Genomic DNA, 24,569 nt, shown 5'->3' with positions numbered 1-24,569 from the left:
GAGGTTCAGGAAGGGGAGGGAGGTGTCAGAGATGGTCCAGGTAAATTTAAGGTCAGGGTGGAATGTGTTGGTGAAGTTGATGAATTGCTCAACCTCCTCGCGGGAGCACGAGGTGGCGCCAATGCAGTCATCAATGTAGCGGAGGAAGAGGTGGGGAGTGGTGCTGGTGTAATTACGGAAGAATGCTGCCTGAATTGCTGTGCTCTTCCAGCACCACTGATCCAGTGTTACACCTAATCTAGGCTTAAATTTTCTCATTCACAATCATCTTGATACAAGTTTGATATTTTAACTTGCTACATTTGGAAGACATAATATAGTAGATAACGTCATCAAAACCATCTTAATTTATCGAAATGGATTACTTTGGGAGGTGCAGCCAATTCTCATTTAGCAAAATGAGAAAAGTTTCTATAAAGGTCAAAAAATAAGTTAAGGACAAATTAAAGTTATTTGTGTCGTGAGAACTTCTGATCTTTTCAAAAGAATGCGATCGGATAGTTAATATTTTTCAATGAGTGAAGCCTCAGTTGTAGACTTGTCCATACTGATCCAAAATAAACGATAACTCCAAAAACCCAAGCCTCTTACTACCAAAAAGCTTAAGAGGTACTTGAACTCCAGATCTTCAGATAGCAGGATCATCATCAGAACCAGGATGAATTATAATCTTTGTAGAACATTCACCAGTTACTCAGTAACCCAATGTAGATAAGAACACAAGTACTGGCAGCTGTAAGTGGCAATTCAGGCCCTTGAGCCTGCTCTGCCATTTAACACTATCATAGCTGATCTCATCTCAGCTTCAACTCCACTTCCTTGCCCACTCTCCATTACCCTTTACTCAAGACTTTTATAAAATTAGTAATATCTCCTCTTGCACCCAAAGCCCCAATATCTGTGAATTTCACAGATTCACATCCCTTTCACAGAAGTAATTTCTCATGTTTTAAATCTGCTACTCCTCAATGCACTGGGAAATAATAGTAAAGGGAGGCGCATCTATTTTCCAGACTGTAGAATTCTCAAGACAAGCCCAAAAGAGAAAGACAACATCAGCAACACACTCAAAGTAGTGTTGGAGACAGACTTCAGAGTATTTCAAATACATGTGTGCTCTTTTAATAGAACAATAAAAAAGGATTCATATCTTTACTTGAAGGAAATGTAGGATAAAAACTGATCTAACTTTTCTACCAAAGTTAAATATTTCACCAGGCTTGAAACACTGCTTTCCCTTCTACAGATGCTGCCAGACCTGCTGAGTTTCTTGAACAATTTTTGTTTTCATGACATAAATAGCTGTGATGTCTGTAGATGCTGTCTCTGTATTCCCAGCAACAAAAAAAAATGTACACTTGTTTGTCCTTACGGATTTTGTCTTTATGAATACAGGTGAACAGGTGGTCATTTTTCCTCCTGTGGATAAATTAGATTAGGTTCTCTACAGTGCGGAAACATGCCCTTCAGCCCAACAAGTCCACACCGACCATCCGGAGAGTAACCCACCCAGTCCCATTCCCCTCTGACTAATGCACCTAACGCTGTGGAAAATTTAGCATAGCCAATTCACCTGACCTGCACATCTTTGGACTGTGGGAGGAAACCCAAGCAGACACAGGGAAGATGTGCAAACTCCACACAGACAGTCACGTCACGGTGGCACAATGGTTAGTACTGCTGCCTAACAGGGCCAGAGACCCGGGTTCAATTCCTGCCTCAGGCAACTGTCTGTGTTGAGTTTGCACATTCTCCCTGTGTCTGCATCTGTTTCCTCCCACAGTCCAAAAATGTGCAGGTTAGGTGAATTTGCCATGCTAAGTTGCCCGCAGTGTTAGGTGAAGGGGTAAATGTAGGGGAATTGGTCTGGGTGGGTTGCGCTTCGGTGGGTCAGTGTGGACTTGAAGGGCCTGTTTCCACACTAAGTAATCTAATCTCATGAGGCAAATTAATTAGCATTATTTACATGTATCCCAAAATTAATGAAAACCTGAAATGGAAGTTGTTATAGACCTCAACATTCATGAATGCAGCAATATGACCAAAAACAAACTCAGACTTCCCATATTGTAATACACAGAACAGATCATTTGGCCTATCATGCTGGCTAAAGCATACAACTTCGTAAAGGTTAACTCTTTACATTCATTTGTGGTGTGCTCACAAGAGGAGGCTGGTGTCAAATCAACATGCATACATACTGATAACTACAAAGATCACTAGATAAAATTTATGTTAATCACTGAAATGTAAGAAAATAGTTTCAAATATTTCAAACATGATAGAATTCCACACGATAGTGCTTTTAAAATTGCACACAATTTTGAAAGGAACTGTGAAAGTGTCAAATTGTGTTTGGGAAAGTGTTCAGAGTCTTTTTCAATGACCTTGCATTTATAATCTGTAGATCAGCAATCTTAACCAAATCAGTGCTTTCAAAAGCAGTTGTCAGACAGTTTGAGTGATTTAAATTATTTACTAAGCTACTTTCATATACTCCTCAGCATATTACAATACGTAGCTTGCAGCAGTAAACAAAGTTGCTGGAGGAAGATGAAACTACATATTAATTTACTCAAATCACAATTTACTAAAGGGATAGTGCATAAATTTGCAAGCTCAGTTGTCTTTTGGTCAGATGGAGCATGTTAGATGATGCATTGCTTACCAAAGCCATATCCATGTTTACTTGCGACTCATGGAATCCACTATCACTCATTACCTCATCTTCTTCCTCTTCCTGCTCTGTATGTGTGACATTTCTACGTTTGAATAGCTAAAGGAACAAGAAACAAACATTAAACAACTGGATCGCAGAAAGGACAGAATTAATTTATGGTCATAGTAGTTGAGATATCATCCAACATTTTAGCACTTTGAACAAAATGAATTGTAATCAGATACATAAAATGTACAGAATAGCAAATACACAACTACAGATCAAGTTAGGATGCTTATAATTTTAGGAAACAGTATCTGAATTATTTGTAATAGAATGAAAAAAAGGTAAGTATTTATTCTTTCAAGTTTGCTCCATTATTCAATACAGATATGGCAAAACTACCTCATTTTCCTGCACCATTCTTCATATCCTCTAGTATCTAAAGATAGATGGCTCTCTGACTTGGATACACCCAAAGATTCTAAAGATTATGGAGGCTGAGTCAAGAAATTCCTTTTTATCACATTGGCTGACATTCTTTGAGACTGTGACACCTAGTTTTACACCTTGGTAAAAGTCCTTCCAGCATTTACCCTTACAATCCCCTTAAGAATGAAGAACAAGTGATCTCCTTGAACCATGAAACAAATTTGGAGGGAATACTTAACTTGCAGAATTTCTCCAAGAATTTCTTGACTCAGTCTCAATAATCTTTAGAATCTTTGGGTGTATCCAAGTTAGAGAGTTATCTTTAGATACTAGAGGGTATGAAGAATGGAGCAGGAAAATAAGATAGACTTGCCATAACTGTATTGAATTATGGAGCAAGCTTGGAAGGATAAATGCCTACCTTTTTTTCATTCTATTACAAATAATTCAGATATAGAATTTCACCTTATAGGAGAAATTTTGTCTCAAAGCAGCACAACTTTGCTCAAAAAATAAATGTAAGCAATACACAATATTTTAATACAACATAGAACAATACAGCACAGAACAGGCCCTTCGGCCCACGATGTTGTGCCGAACATTTGTCCTAGCTTAAGCACCCATCCATGTACCTACCAATTGCCGCTTAAAGGTCGCCAATGATTCTGACTCTGCCACTCCCACAGGCAGCGCATTCCATGCCCCCACCACTCTCTGGGTAAAGAACCTACCCCTGACATCCCCCCTATACCTTCCACCCTTCACCTTAAATTTATGTCCCCTTGTAACACACTGTTGTACCCGGGGAAAAAGTTTCTGACTGTCTACTCTATATGCACTGGTGTTTTTACTATCATAATGGATAAATCCAGCCTTCACAATTTGCTTTATAAAAATCGCATCCTGTCTTTAAAATCTTTTGAAGAACTTGTTGAAAGCTCTTGAAGATTATTCTAGTACTTGATAGTATCATGATCAAGCTTCACAATTTCAGAAGTCACACTACACCAGGTTATAGTCCAACAGGATTATTTGAAACCACAAGCTTTTGGAGCACTGCTCCTTTGTCAGGTGAAGTCAACGCTCCGTAAGCTTGTGATTTCAACTAAACCTGTCGGACTATAACCTGCTGTTGTGTGACTTCTGACTTTGTCCACCTCAGTCCAACACCAGCACTTCCACATCGCAGCTTCACAACAATTAGGGAATTTCATGAGATTTCTTTGGTCTGTGTAAATCATGTAACTAAGAAAGTGAGGTAGCAAGCATCACCACCAGCCTCCAATTTCTTTTCCTTCTGCCTGAGTTCAGTGAACATTCCCATATAGGAATCATTGAAGATTGCTCCTGTGAGCATCTGATCCAAGAGGCTGAAGAAGACAAAGGCAATGTGAAATATAAATTCTGTTTGCATAAGCCTACCATGGGGAATCTTATCAAATGCCTTACTAAAATCCATGTATACTACATCCACTGCTCTACCCTCATCCACATGCTTGGTCACGTCCTCAAAGAATTCAATCAGACTTGTAAGGCAAGACTTGCCCTTCACAAATCCGTGCTGGCTGTCCCTAATCAAGCAGTGCCTTTCCAGATACTGGTAAATCCTATCCCTCAGTACCCTTTCCATTACTACCACCGAAGTAAGACTAACTGGCCTGTAATTCCCGGGGTTATCCCTATTCCCTTTTTTGAACAGGGGCACAACATTCGCCACTCTCCAGTCCCCTGGTACCACCCCCGTTGACAGTGAAGACGAAAAGATCATTGCCAACGGTTCTGCAATTTCCTCTCTTGCTTCCCACATAATCCTAGGATATATCCCGTCAGGCCCGGGGGACATGTCTATCCCCAAGTTGTTCAAAATGTCCAACACATCTTCCTTCCTAACAAGTATCTCTTCTAGCTTACCAGTCCGTTTCACACTCTCCTTTCAACAATACGGTCCCTCTCGTTTGTAAATACTGAAGAAAAAGTACTCATTCAAGACCTTTCCTATCTCTTCCAGCTCAATACACAGCATTGTATTGAGCATCAGCAAAAATTGTCAGCTTTGCTATTGCTATGTTTTGGAGGCAGCTGTTCACCAATAGGTCTGCAGAGTCTTTAATGAGCATTGAAATTGTGACAGTCTCCTGCCCTTTTCCCCAGAATCCTGAATACAGTATTTCTATTTAAAATAAGAATCTAACATGCCTTGAAAATTGAACCTGCCTCCACTACACTTAAAAGCAATGCATTCTAGATTGTGATCATTCACCGAGTGGAAAAGATTTTTCTCACATCACACTTTCTTCTTTTGCAAATTCTATTATTTGTACCCTCTGGTTTTTGATTCTTTTGAGGGGGAACAGTTTCTCCCCATTTAGTCTGTCCAAATACTCGTGATATTGAAAACTTCGCTCAAGTCTCCCTTTGGCCTTATCTCCAGAACTGGAGGTTCCTTATCCCTGGAAAAATTCTCTTCTACACTTCCTGCAATATGATCATATCCTTCCCGTAGCATAGTGCCCAAAATGAGATAATATTTCAGCACAACTTCCTTGTTCCCATACATACATAATTCCTGAAGAAGGGCTAATGCCCAAAACGTCGATTCTCCTGTTCCCTAGATGCTGCCTGACCTGCTGCGCTTCTCCAGCAACACATTTCCATCCCATACATTATATCCCTATTAATAAAGCCTTCGAAACAGCATGCTTTATTAACTCCTTGCTCTACTTGTCCAGTCACCTTTATGTCTTATGCACATATACGACCTGATCTTTACTCCTGTACTGTTCAGCGTAGCGCCCTTTATTTTATGGCTGTCTTCTACCAAAATATCATGTAACATGTCTGTGGATTGAATTTCAACCACTTAACTGTGTACTCCACCAATTTGTCAATACCTTCCTGAAATTTTACACAGTCCTCTTTATATGTAACATCGTTTACAAGATTTGAATCATTCACAAATTTGGAAATTGCCCCTGCACACAAGTTCTTGATTATTAACGTGCACCAGAAAAAAGGGTACCAAACCCACCATTAGGGATCTACACTCCAAACTTTTTGCAGCTCAAACACGTCCAACAACTGCCTCCATTTATAAATCCCCTTTGTAATCTCCAAACAGTTGTTTCTTGATATTACATGGAGTACACCGACTGACTGAAGATTGGTCTATGTGATGATGGGGTGATGAAAATCTACTTGACAGTCTATGTCCTTTAAAACTCAATCAACCTGGTCAGTCATGGTGTTGCCAAGCTAATCTTGGTGTTGGATGCTGATGTCCTGCCCCTAGAGACCATTTCAGTGCTTTCTTCAATGGTGTTCAACATGAGGATAGATTGGGATTGATACTTGGCATCCAGTCAAATACGGACATGGAAACCTCTTATTGATTACCATGAGACATTGTGGTACAGACTCAATGTTGAAGACTCCCAGAGCAACTTCTTCCAACTCTATCACCTCTACTGGGTTTGAGGTTGCTGAAAGGACAGGACGGTGATTGCATTAGCTGGGACATAGCCACAGAATCTTATTGCATGTTACAGACAGACAATGACTATGTTAGGCTGTTGCTTGACTAGTTTGCGAGATACCAAGCCCAATTTTGGCATTTGCCCCCAGATGTAGGTAAGTTGGATTTGTAGGCCAACAAATTTGACTTGCCTTGGCTGTCTCTGGCCCCTATGACGATGCCAAATAGTCCTTATTCTATTTCTTTCTTCAGACATTTGAGGGGTCAAATGTGGTGATTGGTGGCTTGTTATGCAATTTCAGAGGGAAGGTGAAGTCAATGAGACTTACAGCAAGTGGAGTCACAAGTAGGCCAGATCAGGTATTAGAGGAGAAAGTGAGGTCTGCAGATGCTGGAGATCAGAGCTGAAAATGTGTTGCTGGAAAAGCGCAGCAGGTCAGGCAGCATCCAGGGAACAGGAGAATCGACGTTCCGGGCATAAGCCCTTCTTCAGGAATCAGGTAATAGTTTCACATTACCTTCCTAAATTGACATTAGTGAACCATCTTTGTCTCTCATTGCAAGATGTTTCTTTCCAGATTTTGTCCCCCCCCCCCCAACCACCAAATGCTATGGTTGAATTTGAACTTTGGTCACCAGATCAAGGTAGTGGATACTGAAAAGGCTACAGACCTTGACAACATTCCACATTGGTCTGAAGATATGTTCAACAACAAGCCACATCCTCAGTCAAGCTGCCAGTGTATGTACAAGACTGACATCTACCCAACAATGTGAAAGGTTGCCCAAATATGTTCTGAACACAAATAGCAGGGCAAATCCAACTCTGCCAATTACCACCACATTCATACAGTCATATAGCATGGAAAGAGATCCTTTGGTCCAACCAGTCCACGCCAAACTAGACTAGACCCACCTGCCTGTGCTTGGTCCTTATCCCTTCTAAACCTTTTTCTATTCATTAACTTATCCAAATGACTTTTCAGCATTGTTAATGTACCTGCCTCTACCACTTCCTCTGGCAGTTTATTCCATACACTAACCACATAGTTTAAAAAAAACTTGCCCTCATCTCTTTAAAATCTTTCTCCTCTCACCTTAAAAATATGCCTCCTAGCTTTGAACTTCCCCGCACTAGGGAAAAGACCCTTGTCATTCACTTTATCTGTGCTCCTTATGATTTCATGAATTTCTGCAAAGTAACCTCTCACCACCTCTAATGAAAGAAATCTTAGCCTTTCCAGTCTGATTTACGCATTTCAAACCCTCCACTTCCACCAACAACCTGGTAAATCTTTTCTGAACCCTCTCCAGATAAATAATATCCTTCCTATAACTGGGCGACCAGAACTACACAGGGCACTCAAGAAGAGGCCTCACAACGTCCCAACTTCTATACTCAAAAAAGGCCTGAGTAATGAAGGTAGGCAGACTAAACGCCTTAACCAGCCTATGTACCTGTGATGCAGTTTTCAAAGAATTATATATCTGAACCCCTAGGTCTCTTTCTTCTACAAGATTACCCAAGGCTGAAAATGTGTTGCTGGAAAAGCGCAGCAGGTCAGGCAGCATCCGGGGAACAGGAGAATCGATGTTTCGGGCATAAGCCCTTCTTCAGGAATGAGGAAAGTTTGTCCAGCAGGCTAAGATAAAAGGTAGGGAGGAGGGACTTGGGGGAGGGGCGTCGGAAATGCGAGAGGTGGAAAGAGGTCAAGGTGAAGGTTACCCAAGGCCCTACCATTAATTGTATAAATCCAGTCCTTGTTTGTATTACAAAAATGCAATACCTTGCATTTATTCAAATTAAATGCCATCTGCCACTCCTCAGCCCATTGCCCCAATTGATCAAGATCTCTGTCATCTTAAATAACCTTCTTCACTGCCCAATATACAACCAATTTTTGTGTCATCTGCAAACTTACTGTCTCCTATATTCTCATCCAAATCATTTACATAAACAACAGAAGTGCACTAGTACCAATCCCTTTGGAACACTGCTGGTTACAGACCTCCAGCCCTCGATCACCACCCGCTGTTCACCTGCCATAAAGCCAATTTGTAACCAATTGGCAAGGTCAATTAGTCCACCCTGTAGTCAACCTTTGAGAAGGTTCCAAAGTCCAAATCTGCTGCTCTGTTCTTAATCTTTTTGCCACAGTAATGGAAGGCGTCATTTTTTATCTTTTTGCTATTTAAAAGACACTCCTTGACTGCAGTCTCTCAATCAAACTTGTAGTTTTCCTGTGATGTCACTGATTACTTTTTCAAAACTGAACCAACTTCATTGTAAATGCATCTCCCACTGGCGTTGATCTCTCGGGTCCCCCAGAGTAAACGATGCCTGGAAATCTTGTCTCCTCTTTCCCAAGAATGGGGCCACTAAACTTGAAAATCTTTGTAATTCCAATTGAAAATTGATATTACACAGTATACACAGTAGAACAGGTCATTCAACCCAATTGTTCATGCCAGGTTTACTTTCCTCTGGAGTATCATTCCATCTTTTCAGTTCTAACTACCAGAATCAGATATTCTTTTCTACTTTGTGTTTGTATAGCCATCCTATACATACAACTACTGTATACTACTCACTTCACCCATTTGCTGTTGTAATTAGTTTCAGATTCTCAATTCTTATATAAAACTTTGAATTCCCTATAGGATTATGTAGTCAGAAGATGAGATGCCATTCCTCCAGTGTGCGTTGAGCTTCCAACACGAGGCACGTTACAGCCTGCCAGTCTCAACATTGAATTCAACAACTTTGGATGATTATCCCAACTCGACCCCTCTATTTTCATTCTGCTGCGTAATTTTATTTCATATCTTTTATTTTTAATTTTTTTTTGCTATACCTCTTATTTCTTGATTGTCTCTTCCTCTTGCTCTTGCTCCCCACTCTCAATCTTTGCTACCCTTCTCCCCTGTTTTCCATTTTGCCTCTGCTTCACCCATTTCCTCCCCCCCCCCCCCCCCCCCACCCACCATATTTTGTCACATAGCTTGGTCATTCACAGCTCCTAATCTCCCTATAATCTCTCTATGCACTGTCATTATCACCTCTTTATTGCTACCTTTGCTTCTGGAGCCATGACTCACCACCTCTCAGCCTAGTATAAATACCTCCCTATTTCTCCCTTTTTTTAGCTTTGACAAAGGGTCAGTTAGACCAAAACGTCAGCTCTTTTCTTTCCTTACAGATGCTGCTGAGATTTTCCAGCATTTTCTCTTTTGGTTTCAGATTCCAGCATCCGCAGTAATTTGTTTTTATATTATGAGAGATGGATGAGTGAGTCTTGGTATAAAGATAGATATGGGTAACAAGAGTTTTAGATGACTTGAGATTTACAGGGTGAGAAGATTCCAATGCGGTCCTGGGCAGCGTTCTATAAGTGTAGAAGTGATGAAGCACAGATGAGGATTTCTGCAAAAGATGGGCTGAGATTAGGGACAATGGCAATTGGGATGGAAGCAGACTTTACTGCAAAAGATACCAATTAAGAAGCTCAGTGGGAGGCTCAATAAACTGTCAGGTTTGTGAATAGCCTTGTTTAGCCAGGGACAGTTATCAAGAAGAATGTACACAGTCAGTGTTGATGGTATTAAGTTTGCGACAAAGAATAAAAGACAACCACTGCGGTCGTCCAAATGCTTAACGGTGGGGGAATAAAAAAAATCATGCAATATCAAATATTGGATGAATAGACTGACTGAGGTAGTGGAGAGGTCAAGGGAAAACCTGATAGCATTACAATAATTAATACTAATTTACAACATATTTTATATCTTTAAAGCACAAAACCCAGGAGGTAAGATGATTCAAATATGGCAAAACAAGAAATTAAACCATTTTAGGCCAAAAGTAGAAGGTTCATAAGAGTTGCCAAGAATAGTGAGTCCAATAATTTGGATCATTTTAGAATTCAAAAGAGAATTAAGAAACTGTCAAAGAAACAACAGAATATGAAAGTAAACCATCAAGAGCTCAGTAAAATAGTAAAATATTCTATTCGTATGAAAAATAAAAAGAAATTAACAGAACAAATGTGGACTCACTACAGGCATAGGCAGGAGACTATATAATGGGGGGGAAAGAAATTGCAGAGAGACTAAAAAACTTTATCATAATGAAGAAAAACAAAGTGTCCTCTGAATACCACAGAACTAAGGGACTAACGAGAATGAGGAGCTGAAAGAAATGATAAGTAAGTAATATTGGAGAACCTAATGGAATTGAAAAATTGACAAACCCTGGGAATAATCCAGATAATCTAAACAATTTAGATTACACAGTACTAAAAAACAAGAGAGAGATTGTGAGTGCGTTAGTATTAATCTGCCAAAATTCAGATTCTGAATGATTCTTGCAGACTACAAGACAGCAAACGTAATCCAGTTATTTAAGAAATGAGGGAGTTATGGATCAAAAGACTTGTCAGTCTGACATCAGGAGCAGCATTCCCTCCAATTTTCCTTCCAGATGCGCAGACCTGGAGATTTGTGTGTGGCAGCAACTTCTGGAACTAGGTGTCAATATCATGAACGGTATGCCGACAGTGATGGCTGTTCAAGGAACCTTGGAGCAGCTGCATGTGCAGCCTAGAGGGAATGTTGGTCAGTACGAAAGTTTCTAGAATTTATTATTGTGATAGCCTGCAAAATCTGTACAGCGAAAATAAAATGATATGATTGAGCAGAATTTATAATAAAGAAATTATGTTGAACAAACCTGTAGAGTTGATATAACTAACAATAGACAAGCAGAAAACAGTGGATGTGGTGTATTTGCCTTTCAATAAGGTCTCTCTCAGGTATTTGGCTCAAGGGATCATAGATAACATATTGGCATAGATTGAGAATTAATCAATGGGCTAAAAATGGTAGAAGCATATAGGTTATCCTCAGCTTGGCAGATTGTGACTAATTTAGTACTACAAAGATTAATGCTTGGGCTCCAGCTAACCACAAATTTTATGTGGGACCAAATATAGCATTTCCAAGTTTCCCAATCTCTCACAACTAAACAGGAATGCGAGTTGTGAGGGGGTTGCAAAGAGACTTCAAAGAAATGTACTCAGGTTAAATGAGTGGATAAGAATATGGCATTGAAAAATGCCAAGCTATCACTTGTTACGAAAAACAAATGCAGAACAATTCTTAAAAATGAGCTGAGTGTTAGCAGCAAGGCTTCCTTGGATATTAAGTCACAAACTAATATGCAGCTGCAATAAGCAAACATAAATGATATTCTGACTTTTAAGCATCTTGTGGCACAGTGGTAGTGCCCCTACCTCTGGGCCAGTAGGTCCCACCTGTCCCAGAGGCGTCTTATAACATGTCTGGACAAGTTAATTACACTGCTTTTTATTACAAGAGGATATGGACATAGATGCTAATTAGCTTTGCTGCAATTGTATGGAGCCATGCAATACACTTAGAATACCATGTACAGTATTTGATCCTTCATTCAAAAAAAAAAGGACACTTACCATTCGAGAGAATGCAAAGGTATAGCAGACTGACTTGTAGGATATGGGATTGTCCTTGAGGACAGAATGAGTTACTTGAAATTAGAATAATGAGAAGTGGTCTCACTGAAGCGTGCCAAATTCTTAGTCATTGTCAGGACATTTCTCCTAGCCGGGAGGAGATGAAGGCCCAGAAACAGAGGGAAGTCTTGGAATAAAAGAGGTAGGCCAATTTGGGACAGATATTCAGAATCTTTTTCCAATGGGAGGGTGGTGAAACTTAGGAACTTCCAGAGACATGTGGAGACTCAGTAATAGAGCACATTCAAGATAGAAATGGATAGATTTATAGATATTAAAAATATCAAGGATAATGCAGGAAAATGGTACTGAGGTAGATCAGCCACAATCTAGTTGAATGGAAGAAGAAACTTCACTGGCTGAAAGGCCTACTCCTACTTCTTAGATTTGTTTAAGATGATGCTGCTAAGCAGCAGTAGAGTCGTGGAGATTTTCTAGAGTGAACGTTAGGGTGAAAACAAAATGCTGGCCTCGAGATACTCTAAGAGTAATTGATTTTACACTTGCCAATCAGAGCGGTTCCATAAAGCTGGACAATGGAAGGTATGGCACTTACAGGATATATGATCAACCATTTTCAAGGCTGAGGAGTGACAGTGCACCACTGCTTGGGAGTTTGGTGAAGGCAACTTCAAAGCTTCACGTTAATGAAACCGCCAAATAAAAGTGTACAATTGTTTACAAATGTGGGCAAAAACTTGGTAGATGGAATGTAGTGTTGGAAAATGTGATCTTATGCACTTTGGCAGGAAGAACAGAAATCGGAAAAGGACTGCAGAATACACCAGAGAGGGATTTGGGGGTTCTTGCGCATTATAATCACAAAAAAGCTACCAGCCAAGTTCAGCAGGCAAATGGAATGTATAAAATCATGGCACATTTGTTAAAACTGTGCAAGACACTAGTCAGACCAAAGCTGTGATACTGTGAACAGTTAGGACTGCATTGAGGAATTTTCTCTCCCTGGGTGTAGTGAATATGTAGAATTCTTTACCATCGAGACAGATTTTTAATCAGTAAGGGAATCAAGGATAATCAAGGATTAAATCTACCTGTTCCTCACGTTTCTGTTTCCGTAGTTGTAACCCTTCCTCTTCTCGTCGCCTTCTCATCTCATCAGGATTGAGAGAGTTGTTTTTGTAGCTCTTCAGCCGAAAATTTTCTTTTCCTGCACTTAACATGGTGTTAAGCAATCTGCAAAAAGACATTTACGAAAAGATTAAAGTCACTTCAACCATGCTTTGCTTGCCATAGTAGTGACCTTGGTGCCACAAAATGTTCCCTTTTAACAATGCTAAGAACTGATCCTTGAAAATTAAAATTAAAGCAATTCACCAAACACTGATATTACATTAGTCAAGAAAAATGCAAGCTAATAATTTGTTAGAAAGCCTGAAATTTGAAAGCAAACCTCCTGAATAAGATATCAATGTAAACTGTACTGGTAAAGTTGCAAAATTACTTAAATTTGCAATTGCCAGTTACTGCACATCAAGATATTGTCCAAGACCTGCTGCCTTTCTGTAGTACAAAATGCTGGGAATATTGAGCATGTATAACGAAAAAGTTAATGTTTCAGGTTGAGGAGTCTTCTTTCCAACTGAGAAATTCCAGCATCAGTAGTATTATGCACATGCGATTTTGAAAGGATACACTCAATATGCTTTGAAATGGTCTAGAGATCTACAGCATAGAAAAAGGCCCATCACATCTGCACTGGTCAAAAAGAGCTATGAAATTATTCTAATCCTATTTTGTAGCACTTGGCTATAGCCTTTAAGCCTTGGCATCACAAGTGGACATTTAAATAACGGCGGCACGGTGGCACAGTGGTTAGCACTGCTGCTTCACAGCGCCAGAGACCCGAAATTATTCTAATCCTATTTTGTAGCACTTGGCTATAGCCTTTAAGCCTTGGCATCACAAGTGGACATTTAAATACTACCTAAATATGTCTGCCTCGACCTCTCACAGGTAGTGAATTACAGATCTCACCAACCTCTGGATGGGAAAGGTTTTCCCTCACACCACCTCTTCTGCCTCTTTCCATAAATCTATGACCCCTTATCATTGACCTTTCCCTCAAGGGGAAAACTTTATTCCTGCCTATGTCCCTCAAAACTTCACATCTCTTAAATCATGTCCCTGTCCTCCTCCTCCTCCTCCCCTTCCCCATCTCAGTCTCCTCAGCTTTGAGGAAAACTGGCCCAATCTCTTCAGCCCAGGCAATATCCTGGTAAACCTCATGTGTGCCCTCTCCAGCATAATCATATCCCTCCTATAATGTGGATTCAGGACTGCACACAATACCTAGTTGTGTCCAATCACTTTATACAGCTCCAGCATAATCTCCCCACTGTTCAGCTTGATGTCTCAGCTAAATAAAGGCAAACTGACCATAAGCATTCTTAACCACATTATTCACTTGTCCTAAACCTTAAGGTATCAGAGTACATGCACATCAAGGTCCCTTTATCTTCAAAGCTTCCCAGAGGTCTACCTTTCATCATGTATTCCCTAGCCTTGTTTGAGTTGTTTAAGTGCATCACCTCACCTTTATCAAGGCTGAATTCCATTTACCACCGGTCAGTAATCGAAGGCTATCCTCCTCACTATTTACACCCCACCAACTGATCAACCCCTCTACATTTAAATCTAACATTTATATAAATCACAAACAACCAGGGCATCAACAAGACCCTACTGGGCAACAGACATCCAGCCAGGAAAGCATCATTCCATCTGCCACTGCTTCTGACCACTCAGCTAATCATGGTTTCAACTTGCCAAATCTCCTTGAATCCCAAGGCCTTGCTGAAGTCCAAATAGACTATATCAAATGATTTGCTTTCGTGTACACATTTGTTCATCTCTGAAAAATTCAGATTGGTCAGACATGAACTCCCCTTAACAAAACCTTGCTGACTGTTCTTGATTAATCCAGGCCTCTACAAATGAAAGTTAATTCTGTCCCTCAGAATTGCTTCCAATAGTTTTCCCACCACTGACGGGAGTCTGACTGGCCTGTAGTTTCCTGGTTTATTCCTTGCTCCCTTCTGGAATAATGGTACCACATTAATTATAGGAGGACTGGAGGGGAGTGAGAAACTAAAAATGTTTAAAAGCAGACCTATTTCCTCCGTCTCATTCAACACCTTGAGACACATTTGGATTATTAAAATCATCCAATCAATTGTCTATTCTTTAGATGTTTTCTCTTTCTCTCTTGTAAAGTTCCAGTTACAAAGAAATTGGATGAATTTGAGAAGTATCACAGATCCTGTACTATTGGTTTGAGGACCCTCCAAGCAATTACGAATGTTAATATATGCCTTGATTCAGTCCTTTGAGATAAGGGAAAGCCAGATCAATAGATTAGATTCGATTCCCTACAGTGTGGAAACAGGCCCTTCGGCCCAACAAGTCCACACCGACCCTCCAGAGAGGAACCCACCCAGACCCATTCCCCTGCATTCACCCCTGATAATGCACCTAACACTACGGGCAATTTAGCATGGCCAATTCACCTAACTTGCACGTCTTTGGATAGTGGGAAGAAACCAAAGCACCTGGAGGACACGGGGAGAATGTGCAAACTCCACACAGACAGTTGCCCGAGGCGGGAATTGAACCAGAGTCCCTGGCGCTGTGAGGCAGCAGCACTAACCACTGACCCACCATGCCGCCCAATAGATATGAAAGGAATTGAGTGCAGGGCAGGAGATGCAAATTGATTTAGAAGATAATTGGAGCAGACTCATCTGGAATATAAATTTGGTTTGGATCAGTAGGGCTGGATGTGCATCACAAAAACAGACCATTCTAAGTAAATCTAAGTCTAGACAGTCTGGCCAAAACAGAATTAGTGTTAGAGGAATTGTTCATGCTGGCAGGCAAAAATTTCTCTTGCTTTTGTGCAGTTGCCAGAGACTGTAGATTTAACTTCAGTTGGACTCTGAGATCCTGCCAGATAATTCAAAACTTTTACACTTGCATTTTGAATTTCCAGTTACCCCGGTGATTGAGCATTTTCAACATTGCACAAATTCTTGCCAAATGGCTCTGGAAGCAAATATAGCTAACATCCAATGAAAAAATCTTAAAACAGATTAGTCATGCATGACCTACCTGTCAACTGAATACCAATTCTGATTAGTTAAAAAAAAGTCCATTGGTACACCTGTAATGATATATCCCTAAAGTTTTCTCAAAAAACAGATAATAAACTGGTAGTTACTTGATTTTTTAAAAAATTCCTCCTTTTTAAATAATGGAATGGTATTTGAAATTTGCCATGCTTATTCATCAGTCTGGCCAAAACCAAACCTGAAAGCATTTTATATCTTAGTTTCAGTGAAGCTTGCAGTACATGTTTTTAAAAACATTAAAAATCAAGGCCATCATCTTGGTGTTGAACCACAGGAGATGGGAGAGATACTAAATGAATATTTCACACCAGTTTTTTTTTTAAAAAGCTGTGGAGAAAGAAAGAAGCTAGAGAACAAGGAAATAACTAATATTTTGTGGGTGGCACAGTGGTTAGCACTGCTGCCTCACAGCGCCAGAGACCCGGATTCAATTCCCGCCTCAGGCGACTGACTGTGTGGAGTTTGCAGGTTCTCCCAGTGTCTGCGTGGGTTTCCTCCGGGTGCTCCGGTTTCCTCCCACAGTCCAAAGATGTGCAGGTAAGGTGAATTGGCCATGCTAAATTGCCCGTAGTGTTAGGTAAAGGGTAAATGTAGGGGTATGGGTGGGTTGCGCTTCGGCGGGTCGGTGTGGACTTGTTGGGCCGAAGGGCCTGTTTCCACACTGTAATCTAATCTAAAAAAAAGACCATTCACATTACGGAAGAGAAAACTCAGGAGGTATACAACACTACCCAAGGTCCTACCATCAATTGTAAAAGCCTTACCCTTGTTTGTTGTACCAAAATACGATACCTCGCATTTATCCAGATTGAACTCTTTCTGCCTCTACTCAAGGAACGGACCAAAACTGTATGCAATACTCCAGATGCAGTCACACTAATGTTCTGTACCATTATTACGATAGGACAGGATGGAAGCAAAGCAAAGCATAGGATATATAGAGACTAGCTGCAGCTTAGTATTGATTTAGTATTGCATTCTCTTTTGCCTACTTTCTCATACATGACATTTAATCCATTTTGAGCCAGCAAAGAGGTTAATCAGTGGAGTGCATACCTCTCACCATGATGTGCTAACTCAAACTTTATTGGTTTTAGTGTTGATCCTGGAGGATATTCCTCATTAAATCTGCAGTTATAGAGCATCAAAAACAAAAAAAATCTGTTTATTCAGAGTTTCTCAGATAAACATAGAACAATCTGTTCAGGTTAGCTTGGTTGGCTGCTTTGATGCAAACTAATGCCAATAGCATGGGTTTGATTCCCACATTGGCATAAGTTACCATGGAGGACTCTCCTTCTCAACATTTCCCCTTGCCACTTGGCCCCCCAAGCTTGCTCATCCATTCAATAGGATCATGGTTGATCCAACATTCCTACCTCTTCCCCTGTAATCTTTGATTTTCATGGTGATCAAGAAGTGTTTTCAGTTCTTACTCAAAACTAAATATTTATTCTTTGCATTTCATAACGAACTGACCTCACTCGTGCAAATTGATACAGATGCTAGGAACAAAAGACGGAACAACTTCAGGTCAGTTCTGAACCATGAAAGCAAAATGCTTATATATTTTTAAGAACAATTTGCTCTCATCTGATCTGGTGGGTAAGTAAAAATCCATAATCTGCTATGAGCTTCATCCTAAGTGTCACAGATTTTGGGCATTAGGCCTATGACAGAAACATAACTGGACTAATTTAACCACAAAATAAGATAAATAAATTCATAACAAGAGAGAATAATGCAAATCATATTCATTAAACAATTTCATAATTTTATTTGGTTGCTGGTTGAAAAGATGAAGTTTATGTCCAGAGTCAACACAAGGAAATAAAGACAATCCAGCAAGCCACATCATAAACACATTTGTTTTATGTTCTCCTGCTCCCTTATGCTCAGGAGAACTGTTTACTCCATGGCCAGGCTAGCAAGGCGCTAGTCGACGATTCACCAATTTAATTTGCTCCAACTTGCTTCCTTTTCTTTCAGTCAGTCAGACTCTGAACCAGGAAATAGTAGGTCATTCATCCTGGTATTAGATCATAGCAATCCAAATTCCATCTATGCTTGAAATCTTCAACTGACTTGGCTTCTGGGGGGGGGGTTAGAATGCTTTAAATTTCTATTACACTTTAGGTGAAAAATAACTTCCTGATGCAACCCTCATCACCGAGCGTTAATTCCAAAAGGTAACGTATTCTCAGTGAAATATTTACTGTCATCTTTAAATCACCCTACACATTTCAATTTGATCAACCTTCTATACTAAGGGGATACAAACAGTCTTTACCACTTGAGTTCAAAGTTATCACTTCCAGTCTCAAATTGAATCTGTTGACTCTGTGCATCACTCCTTTCCTGAGTCCCAGTGTCCAGAAATGAATAATGCATTCCAGACTGAGTCCAAAGTTTTGCACAACTGTAACTCAACCTTTGGATGCACTTCAGGCCCAAAATAAAAATATCAAGGTGGCAAAGCTTCCTTTCAGTTTAGAGAAGCCAACAACATTTTGCAGTTCAAGTTCAGGTGAAAAAAAGCAAACTCAAATGGAAAAACTGATTCTTAAAACCAAGTGAAAGTGAAATACACTAAGGTAATGTTTTGGAGAAATCTAACAATTATAATTTTCTGTCAAACTGAATAACGCTAGAGTTATAGGAAATCAGTCTAGGCAGCAATAGATTAAGTTATAACTGATCTCAATAAGTATTGTATTTTTTGACAAGTGGTAGTCAATGGAGTAGAGGCACATTGGACAACATACCCATTGTTCCCCCCCTCCGAAGATCACAGTGATAGATTGGACTATGCTACCATAAGAAATTGGTCAGCTCTTTATGTGCTTCCTTTAATTCTGTGAAATTAGGGCACGTAGAGCAAACCATCAGAAGCAGAAAGTCACCTTTTCAGCCACCACTGTACGGTTTGGGGCATGGGGCAAAAATGAAATACAATCTGAATGCCTCCTATTGATAAACAGGAGTGAAACAGGATATTGGGATAACTACAATTACCTTCAGAATAGTTATATTGGATCAAAATGTCTCTCTCCCCACAGGTACTAGTAGAGTTTCTCCAGTACTTTGTAGTTACAAACCGTTTGCACTGAAAGTCAAGATTACTTTTCAGAATATTGCGACTTCAAGTGAAGCATGGTTTCCTATGGGAAGGTTAGGTTCCAGAGAATAACCTTTGCCTAGAAAGCCAACATCACAGTTGAATTACTGGGTCATGCATGACATGGAAAGCTTATGTGAGGAAAAGGTGGCTCCTTGCTTACAGAGAAGTCTTTACCAGTGTTTTGACTCAATTTCTTTAAAGTACTCTAGAATACAGTAAATCTTTTTCCTATGTACCTAAAAAAAGTTCCTAGTATAGGTACAAATGATTCAAAGCAAAATTTACTACCTGAGCAAAGAACTGTTTACAAAAAAGACCTTTGACTGCATGGCACCAACTCCTGTAGCACAATGGGGATCTCACTGATAAAATGAAGCAGGAATCAATCAGGATGCAAGGGATATTAAAATGAGGAATGGCACTTTAAATGAGGGAAAAGTTTTTTAAAAAAGGGAAATTTAAAATGAGGACTTCCTACATGCAACGAACTTGTGGAGCAATCAAACGCCAAAATTAAAATTCTACCTGGATTGGAACGGCAATCTGTGTTCCAATTGAATAATTTGCATTCAGATTTCAAAGTCAAAGTTTTACCAGCTCAAGTCAAAACTCCAACAGTAATTGAATGGTTTAGATAACTGTTTCTGCATAAGGAACGATGTCAAGAAGGAAAAACTTTTATTTATTCAATTACTAATGTGAAATAGAAGGCACATTAGTGATAAACTTAGCGGCAAATGTATTACCAGAATTCAGTTTCATATTTTCCCCTTTAAAGCTGTAAAAACAAAAATGTAAAAAAAAGTATTTTCTTTACACTGAAGTACAATATCAGTTAGCTACAACATGTTGCTGCAGCCTCTGATATATTGTACTATTTACTGCCAATCACACATCCCAAACAGGATACTAATGAACACAGTCTCAAATGCGCTATTAATGAAATGAGGATGGTATTACTTTTTAATCTGTGCAATATCGTTAACTATCTGTGGGATCATTGTTTCTTATCAAACATTAGAAAATTAAATTATAGCAATACAGATTATTTTACTAAGAGGAATACTCAACGTGTTCAAGCACTGCACAGGAGCAATTATTATTAATAAAGTGCTCTGAAATATAATCCAATTCAAGATGTACTAAGTTGTGACTATGCTGGACAATAGCTTGCAGCAGTCTTGCATACCGCATCTTATCTGATCACTGAGCCACAAGGAAACAAGAGCTCGAAGTTCTTTACAGAAAAACTACAACATTGACTCCGATAGCATAGTATATGACAATGAGTTAAGCATTGGCTCTTAATGGACAAGTAAGCTGGGACAGTTTGTGTGTTACTCATGGATTTTCAACATCATGTTCCTTTCTCATGATTTCTGCTGAAAAAAACAAAAACATTGGTGGTACGGAAACACTATCACCTTCCAACCATATAATACCCTGATTTGCAAACATATTATTTGTCCCTCAATATTGAGGTCAGTAGTTTGGAATTTCCCATCTCAACACCACTGTAGGATAAGCACTAGTATAGGGACTGCAACAAACCAGGAAATACAACTACAATGGGCAATTAATATAGCCATGTCAACGTTTCAAGCTCCAAAGAACAAAATACTTCTTTAAAAAAAACTGAAGAAATACAGGGAATCCTGCAATGTAAAGTCACTCTGTATTTTAAACTGAAGGATGGTTTAACGTTTCAGACAGCATCTTTTCTCAGAACTCACATTAGCTAAAGATGTCCCTTTCAAAAAGGGTCTACGGGACTGAAGAGGGAAAAAAAAGATAAAAACTGAGTTTATCCAAATTTTGCGAAGAAATAGATGATGGGTTTAATTGCCTATTGTCAGTCATACAACATAGAAACAGACCAGAGATTATGCTGATCATGTTCAAAACTAAACTAGTCTCACTTTCCTGCGCTTGACCCATAACCCTTCAAACTAGTTATTCATGTACTTATCCAGATTTTTAAAAAAAATGTTGTAACTGTACCTGCATTCATCACCTCCCCTGAACCTGCAGGGAAATATTTAAAACACAAACTAAAGTAGCGAAAGCTATGAAAAGTTACTTTTTTAAACTGTTGGGACCATCACTACTTTTCTTCATTTTTCTCAGTTTTGGTTTGGAACTGCAGCTGAGGTTAAGCGTTGAACCCAAACTTGAGATAAGGCTTTGAGCTTTTTGTTAAAAAAGGAAAGGATAAACTGATTATTTGGCTTTGGGAACTGGTCTGGAAAGCTAATTGCAGAGTTGATTATTGTTCTAACAACAAAGCAGACATTTCTGCCCTGAGATATTATGCTCAAAAACTGGCAACTGCTTGGATGTTAAAGGGACAATGGGGGGTGGGTGGGGGCAGTGTCAACCAGTCAAATCAAGAATATTAAAAAAACAAACCAAAAGACTGAACTGGTGTTGACTATTTTCTGAGTAAGGTTGCAATATGGCTATAAAAGGCTGTTGGGAAAAGTTTTGGTTGCTCTCGAGTTCACATCCAGTTTTCAACTTATTGAGAAAAGAATCCTAGTTTATAAGAAATAACTGAATATTTCTCAGAATCTGCTGGAAGCTATTTGCATTGACTGGTGTTTTCAAAATTCAAGCAAGATATAATCCTATGTGCCCGTCAGTGAGGGAATTTATTAAAGACTTAGTACTCATTGATGAAACTACTTCAGTTAGTGAGTTACATATCTTAATTTATCGCTTAACCGTGTGCCTGAGTGAGAGAATCTTATTAGAAATGATTGGGTTTAAATTTGACATTGAATAGATTCATAGAGTCAGAGGTCTACAACACGGAAACAGGTCTTTTGATCCAACTTGCCCATACTTCCCCAGTTTTCACAATTTAAACTAATCCCATTGGAGTGCGTTGGTTCCATATCCCTCCGTACCTATCCTACCTATGTACTGTCTACTTTTTAACAGAATCATCGTATTTGTTTCCACCACCACCACCTCTGGTAGCCCATTCCTGACAATCACCACCCTCCGAAAAAAAAACTACTACTTGGGACCGTTTTGTATCTCTCCTCTCACCTAAACCTAAGCCCGCTAGTTTTAAACTCCACTACCATGCTGAAAAGCTGTTGGCTATTTATTTTATCTATGCCTCTTATGATTTTAAAGAACTCTATGGTCACCCCCTCAGTCTCCTACACTCCAATGAAAAAAATCCCAGCCTATCCAATCCCTCCTTACAACTCAAACGTTCCAGTCCAGTTCCATCCTACAAGTCTTTTCTGCACTCTAATTTAAAATTACTCTTTCTACAACAGAGCAACCAAAACTGCACACTACTCCAAATGTAGCCTCACCAACACCTTGTACAGTTCAAAGTTTGTGTGAAGATTTGTAGCTCGGGTGCTCGTTGTTGTGGTTCTGTTCGCAGAGTTGGAAGTTTTTGTTGCAAACGTTTCGTCCCCTGGCTAGGCGACATCATCAGTGCTTGGGAGCCTCCTGCGAAGCGCTTCTTTGATGTTTCCTCCGGTGTTGCAGTTGCAATGAGCCATCCCATCTCCCTATACTCAATGCTCTGACTGATGAAAGCTAGCATCCCAGATGCCTTCTTCACTGCCTTGTCGATACATGGCTCGATTTTTCAAGGAGCTATGAATCTGTACCCACCATCGAACGTGCAAGTCCTGCCCTGGTTTGCATTATTAGAATACAACACCTTACATTTATCTAAATTAAACTCCATCTACCATTCCTCAGCCCACTGGCCAGTTGATCAAGATCTCACTGCATTCCCAGATAACCTTCTTCACTGTCCACTATACCACCAATCTTGGTGTCATCTGCAAAATTACTAAACATACATCTTATGTTCACCTCACAATCATTTATATAAATGACGAATAACACTGGACCCAGAACCAATCACTGTGGCACACCACTGGTCACAGGCCTCCAGTTTGAAAAACAACCCTTTATCTCCTACCGTCAACCAATTTTGTATCCAATTGGCTAGCTCTCCCTAGATCCTGTGAGATTTAACCTTACTCAACAACTGATCATGCAGTACCTTGTCAAAAGGTCTCACAAAAGTTAAATAAATAGATATTAATTAGATAACCTTGTTTAGCTTTGCTCTAAAATTATAGTATTGATAAAGTTGTTAACTTCTGCTTAAATTATAAACCTGGCGTCTGATATCTAATATGCATAAAGCCTGGTTAGGAACAACTGGGCAATTGAGGGTTATTGAATACTTTAATTTCATTGCATTGCAATATCCAGAGTTAGTGAGTCTGATTTGGGCTGTCTTGCTGTCCTGTGTGTACCAAAGCAAGAATACTATATCTTTAGCTTTTTGCAAAGGCACAATACCCAACTGTAAGTTCAAAGGAGGCAACAGCCTAGTGGTACAATCACCGGACTGTTAATCCACAGGAGAAAGTGAGGACTGCAGATGCTGGAGACCAGAGTTGAAAAATGTGGTGCTGGAAAATCTCAGCAGGCCAGGCAGCATCCAAGGAGCAGGAGGATCGACGTTTCGGGCATAAACCCGAATCTTTCCTGAAGAAGGGCTTATGCTACCACATTTTTCAGCACTGTTAATCCACAGACCCATGTAATGTTCTGGGGACCCAGGAGCAAATACTGCCACAGTAGTGGGTGGAATTTTAATTCAATAAAAATCTGAAATTAAGGGTCTATCAATGACCAGGTATCAACTGTCAGGAAAAATGTGGGGTTCTTTAGGGAAGGAAACTGCCATCTTTACCTGGTCTGGCCTATATGTGACTTCAGACTCTCAGCCCTCTGGGCAATTAGGGATAGACAATAAACATGTCTACTGTTCGGACCCGAACAGGACAAACAGTACAGACTACAGATTCAAAAACACCAGCAACGGTTCTCCATCAAGATCCTCCGCTCCACGCTTGCAGCAATGCGCCGGTACCTAACCTCTCTACAGTCTGCCCTGCCTCAGCTGAGGGCCACACTCTCTCAGAATTGCAAAGGACCCACTCTGTACTACATCCTCAGGAGAGCACCTAACCTCTCTACAGTCTGCCCTGCCTCAGCTGAGGGCCACACTCTCTCAGAATTGCAAAGGACCCACTCTGTACTACATCCTCAGGAGAATTCATACTCTCAACAAACAATATTTCAACTCCATCTCAAACATCAAAAACTGTAAGTACAACAAACTTTTATATACCCA

General features: G+C 39.9%; 1 protein-coding gene across 1 annotated transcript in view; it reads right to left on the bottom strand.

Annotated features, from left to right (window-relative positions):
- LOC122555210 (importin subunit alpha-5) overlaps positions 1-24,569 on the bottom strand; it is a 70,769-nt gene that overhangs the window by 38,065 nt on the left and 8,135 nt on the right. Inside the window, exons 2-3 of the mRNA XM_043700970.1 lie at positions 13,165-13,306; positions 2,669-2,776 (exon numbers count right to left, since the gene is read on the bottom strand). Of these exons, the coding sequence (XP_043556905.1) occupies positions 2,669-2,776; positions 13,165-13,293 (237 nt within the window). The 5' untranslated portion in view covers positions 13,294-13,306. The remainder of the gene's footprint in view (positions 1-2,668; positions 2,777-13,164; positions 13,307-24,569) is intronic.

The sequence above is a fragment of the Chiloscyllium plagiosum genome, chromosome 12 (genome assembly GCF_004010195.1).
Source record: "Chiloscyllium plagiosum isolate BGI_BamShark_2017 chromosome 12, ASM401019v2, whole genome shotgun sequence".
NCBI lineage: Eukaryota > Metazoa > Chordata > Chondrichthyes > Orectolobiformes > Hemiscylliidae > Chiloscyllium > Chiloscyllium plagiosum.
This window is presented reverse-complemented; position numbering and strand designations above follow the sequence as displayed.